Source organism: Rhincodon typus, unplaced genomic scaffold (genome assembly GCF_021869965.1).
Source record: "Rhincodon typus isolate 14 unplaced genomic scaffold, sRhiTyp1.1 hic_rhity00002261, whole genome shotgun sequence".
NCBI lineage: Eukaryota > Metazoa > Chordata > Chondrichthyes > Orectolobiformes > Rhincodontidae > Rhincodon > Rhincodon typus.
The window spans coordinates 19,658-25,000 of NW_025967899.1; the positions used below are offsets into that span (position 1 = coordinate 19,658).

Here is a 5,343-nt window from a genome sequence, read left to right on the forward strand (position 1 = left end):
TGCAGTTCGCGCAGGAGGGGCGGGCCGAAGCTCACGTTCGACGGGGAGGGGGGCGTGGTGCGATTGCTCGCGGAAGGGGGCGAGGCGAGCACGCGCGGAAGGGGGCTTGGAGACCGCGCGCGGTTTGTGCGGGTGGGACCAGCACAAGCAGGAAGGGTAGGGTGGGGCGAGCACGCGTAGAAAGAGGGGTGGGGTGAAGGCGCGCGGGGGGCGGTGTCTGCACGGCCCCGAGAGTGTGTGAGCGCGCGGGCGCGAACGGCCAGACAGGTCGTGGCTGAGGGGAGGGTAGGGGAACGGGTGAGAGAGGGAAGGTGAAGGTGCAGGGAAGGAAGAAAGAAAGAAAGAAGGAAAACGCATTGAACGAAGACGTTTTCGCTTCACCAACCTCCACCCGCGTTGGCGTTCACAACCAATAAACAAAGCTGCTGGGCGCGCGTGTGGATTTTTGTTCTTCCTCGAGGAAGATGGCTCAGCGAGTCCGTCGGAACGGCTCACCAACCAGCTCAATGAGCGGTAGTAGTAATAGTGGTAGTAGTGGGGGAGGAGGGAGTAGTAATGGTGGTGCTAACAATAGTAGTAATAATACTAGCGGTAGTGGTAGCGGTGTTGGCCGGCCTCAGCCCATGAGGGCCACCGTGCCGTTTCAGTTGAAACAGGGCAGCCCGACGAGGTGTTGTGCTGGTGGAGTGGGGAGGCAGCAGCAGACGGCCCCCTCGCGGAGCAGCCCCACCAGGACGCAGCAGGCGGCCACAGTCACCTCGCGGAGCAGCCCCACCAGGACGCAACAGCAGGCGGCCACGGCCACCTCGCGGAGCAGCCCCACCAGGACGCAACAGCAACTGCACCAGGCGGCCGCCGCCGCCACCACCACCACCACCACCACCTCATCATCTCCTTGCTCCTCGCCCACTCGTCTTTGGGCCTCGGGGGCAGATTCTTCACGGGTCAGACACAGGAAATCTCCAGAACGTAAGGGCTCCCCAGAACGGAAGAGCCCCAACTCTCCCATTTGCAAAGGTACACCTCCACCTGCTCCTAACACTTGAATGAGAGAGTGGGTGTGGGATTGCTGTTTAACAAGTTTTTGATCATCTTTCGAAGGAATGTGCTGGTTGAAGTTTGTAATTTTTTTGATTGAAGATTGTGTGAAACCTTTTGGATGAGGTGATGCAGACTTTAAAATTGAATATGCTGAGTTGTTTCCAATTCACTATATTTCCTTCCAGTTAATTTTCGCCTCATGAGGGCATCACCACTTTGACTGTGGTTGCCCAAGCTATTGTTTGTGAGAGCTGAGTGTCAAGCAGGCTGATCTATGAAGGGTACCACAGCCAAAAATGATCCAATTCTCCCTTTTTCGACCTTGGTCAACACTTCAGCCAACTTTCTCCTTCTCTGTATTCACTTCCCCTCCCCCACGTCAGATGGTTTGGGCACTGGGACTAAATGTGATAGCTGCCCCTGGGTGAGGTCAGCTAATAAAACACAGACTGCAGTTCCTTGAGTTGTAAAGTTGTTTCTCCCCAGACACAAGCTTTGTTGCTGGTGGGGAAGAGGAATGGGGCTGCACTGGCTAAGTTCTACACTGTGGGAATGTTGGGTATATACTTGGAGATGTGTATAATTTTCATTTGCTTTCTCTACCCTGGAAGACTTTGGGGGAAGAAATGAGTCACCATTTAAGGCATAACCATTTTTAATTACTCTAGCTGTTGGCATCAAAAAAAAATTTTACTCTGAAAGAATGTATGTTTCCTACTATTGTATTTTTGAGAGCAAACTGATGCTAATGGATGGGAACAGGGGAATTCCCTAAGTGATTCCACCACAGGATGTTCGTTTCACTGACTTCTAAATTAGAAGAATATTACAAATTGTGGTTTATATGTAACTAGTTCACTTGGAAGGAGGGATAAATTAGATGATCTACTGCCAAGTGCACAGCTATGTTCCCTTTTAAACCCAATCATGGTTATTCCATGGTCTTGGATTTTCTGAAATGAAAAGCATAGGACTTTAGTCAGTCTGTTAATACTCTTTTTAAAAAAAATCAAAGTGCAGGTTACTGAATTGCTTGTTCTGATGTTGTGACTTCCAATATCTAGCAAGGTTCTTTTTGAAAAAGTGAATGTTTGTTTGTAAACCAATCTTTTTTAAATGGTGAATAGACATTTAAAAAATACAGGAAACATTTGGCACATCTGCTAGCAGCTTGAAAGATATTAACTGCACTAGAGATCTGGTAGATGAGCATTTGTCAAACTTGTTGACCTGAAATGCTAACTGTTTCTCCCTACACATGCTGGCCTCACAGGAGTATTTACAGCCTGTTTGTTTTTTTTTTCTTGTAGTATTTGTGGTGTTTATCTTCTGTCAGGTTTTTGGGATCATAGTAAAATGGGATGGTGAGAATCACCAGTGGTTCTTGTGGTTAGGTTTAACAATTGGCTGTTGGATGGAAGTTTAAGTTCATATTTACCAATACAGGATTTTTGTCTTGTGGAGTTGTCTCACTGGAATGCAGGTAATGATGGCTGTCCTTGACCATGTGCAATAAGACTTAGCCTGATTGAGGCCTGGGCTGTTAACTGGCAAGTTATTTGTGCCATATGATGCAATGACAGATTCATTGTTGAAGATAATCTGTGGCACTTGGAATTATCATCATTGAATCTCCCAGCCTACTGTGGGAGTTACAATTGACCCAAAACTGAACAGGACCAGTCAAATAAATATCATGGCTACAGAACAGGAATTCTGCTTGTAACTCATCACCTCACTCATTAAGGTTTGTCCACCATTTGCAAGGCATATCAGGAGTCTGATGGAATACTCGTCCTAATGGGTACAGCTCCCAACAACAGTTGAAGCTTAACATCAACTAAGGCAAAGCAGCCTGCTTGATTGGCACCCCAACTATCACCTTTAGCATTGATTCACTCCCTCCACCACCAATATGGTGTACAAACAAGATTTATGGATGACGTTTATTGCAGCAACTCACCAAGTCTGCTTTGACAGCACCTTCCAAACCCATGGTCTCTGGGATGAACGCAGCATATACGCGTGAACCCATCTCCTGCAATTTCCCTTCCAAGCCCCACGTCATCCTGACTTGGAACAATATTGCTGTTCCTTCACTGTCGATGGGTCAAAATCCTGGCACTCTTCGTATCAACACAAGATGGTACAGCAGTTAAAGGAGACAGCGTGCTACCATCTTCTCGAGGCAAATTAGGTGTGAGCAACAAATGCTGGTGACTTTGTTCCAATCCTATGGAGAAAATGTGACCGCTAAAATGGGAAATGATTTTCTTTGGTCTTGACCTGTTTTAAATCAGATTACACAACTCGTATCAACTGTCCGGTTGTTCTTGTAATACATTTTTTGGGTGCTACTTTTGTTTAGTTCACATTTGAGTGAAAAAGTTACAATTAGCTATTAACCTGAAATGTTGACCTCTAACTTCAATGTAAGAATGCAAGTCTTCCAGTCTCATTATTCATTTGCATGTAAATGAGTTAAAAACCAGTCTGTTGATATCATATTTAAGAAAAAATGTATCCTGTAATGTATGTAAAAGATATCATCGGAAGATGCTACATCAGATATTATTAAACAACTTGGCTGTATTTCTGCTCCACCTCACTCAATCCTCTCATGTTGTTAGTCTGCCATTTTTAGAGATGGGTCATGTTGCAATGGTTATACTATTGGGTAAATATCCAGAGGACTGCGCTGATGACCGAGATTTATGAGTGCAAAATCCACAGTGCTAGCTGAGGGAATTGAATTCAGCAAGATTGCAACAAAAAAGTCTGGAGTTAAAAATACTAACGTCAGTGATGGTGGTATACCTGTGTAGTAGACTAGTTTGCTCCAGGCTGGTATGTTGTACGTAATTCTGGGTATTAAACTTTAGGGAGAATGAAAGACTTTGCAGAAAGTGAAGAAGACAGTTTGATAGAATGGTTGCATGGATGAGGAATTTTAAATGAATAAATCAGAACTGGTCTTCTCTTCTGAGCAGAGAAATTTAAGAAGATGTGACAGCTGTTAAAGATCATGAGTTTACAGTATAGCCATTCAAAAAATAACAAAGATTGAAGTGTTGATAATCAGAGGCCACAGATTTAAGATTTCTAAAGGGTACAGGTGTGACATAAATTGAGAAAATTTACACAACAAGAGTTTAGGATTTGGATGCATTGTCTGATGTCATGGATACCGATTTGACTGGCAGCCTTCAAAAAGGAAATTGAATAAATACTTGAAAGGGGGATAAGAAGTACAGCATTACAGGTTAACAGCAGGGAAATATGAAAATATAAGATAGGAGCAGGCAGAGGTTATTTGGCTGTTTGAGCCAGCTCTGCTATTTGTCATGATCATGGCTGATTGCCCGACTCAGCCTAATCCTGCTTTCTCCCCGTTACCTTTGATCCCATTTGCCCCAAGTGCTGTATCTCGCCGCCTCTTGAATACATCCAATAGTTTGATGTCAACTGCTTCCTGTGGTAATGAATTCCACAGGCTTACCACTCTTTGGGTGAAGAAATGTCTCCTCATTTCTGTCTTAAATGGTCTACACTGAATCCTCAGACTGTGACCCCTGGTTCTGGACACCCACCATCAGTAAACATCCTACATCTACCCTGTCCTGTCCTGGTAGAATTTTATAAGTCTGAGATTCCCCCGTTATTGGTCTGAACTCCAGCAAAAACAATCCTAACCTCGTCAATTTCTTGTCATATGTTAGTCCTGCCATCCCTGGAATCAGCTGGTAAACCTTTGCACCCCGTGAGAGTGAGAGCAAGAGTATCCTTCCTCCAGACAGGAGACCAAAACTGCGCACACTGTTCTTGGTGTGGTCTCAGCAAGGCCCAAGACAAACAATTGATTTTTGAAAGTGCTATTTGAGAATCGGTGAACCAGATGTCTGCTTTCTGTGCTGTCCATTTCTATGATCCTTGATTGTCTAATCAGGAGCACTTTGACCATTCATTGGAAGGGTGTGTATGAGGAGAGAAATTCTGAGCTCGTGGAAAGAGGGATCAAGTTGAAAACTAGCTGAGGGGAAAGTTTTGGGAATTAATATGTCAGAGCCCACCTGAACATCAACGACTGCAGTTTTCTACAAGATAAGTCTTCAGTCATGAGCATGGGCATTTTAATTCTCCTCTACTTTTATTAACAAATTTGCACAGGGCGGTCTGCCAGGGAGTGGAAGTATATTCAAATAATAGTGGACTCTTAATTAAGGAACATCCAATGGATAATTCAATGTTGGATTTTGTTCTAAACAATATGGAGGTTAAAAAACTTTGAATCTGGTGACATTC

At 44.5% G+C, this 5,343-nt stretch overlaps 1 protein-coding gene across 1 annotated transcript; it reads left to right on the forward strand.

Moving 5' to 3' along the window:
- Window positions 1-221: 221 nt before the first annotated feature.
- On the forward strand, window positions 222-1,046 carry LOC109916571 (protein FAM117B-like). Its single transcript, XM_048593048.1, has one exon. It carries the CDS (start codon window positions 465-467, stop codon window positions 1,044-1,046), a length of 582 nt encoding a protein of 193 aa, XP_048449005.1. The 5' UTR covers window positions 222-464.
- Window positions 1,047-5,343: the final 4,297 nt, after the last annotated feature.

Bases quoted from the DNA above. Each gene is read 5' to 3' on its own strand.
- LOC109916571 (XM_048593048.1), top strand. From the start codon at position 465: ATGGCTCAGCGAGTCCGTCGGAACGGCTCACCAACCAGCTCAATGAGC.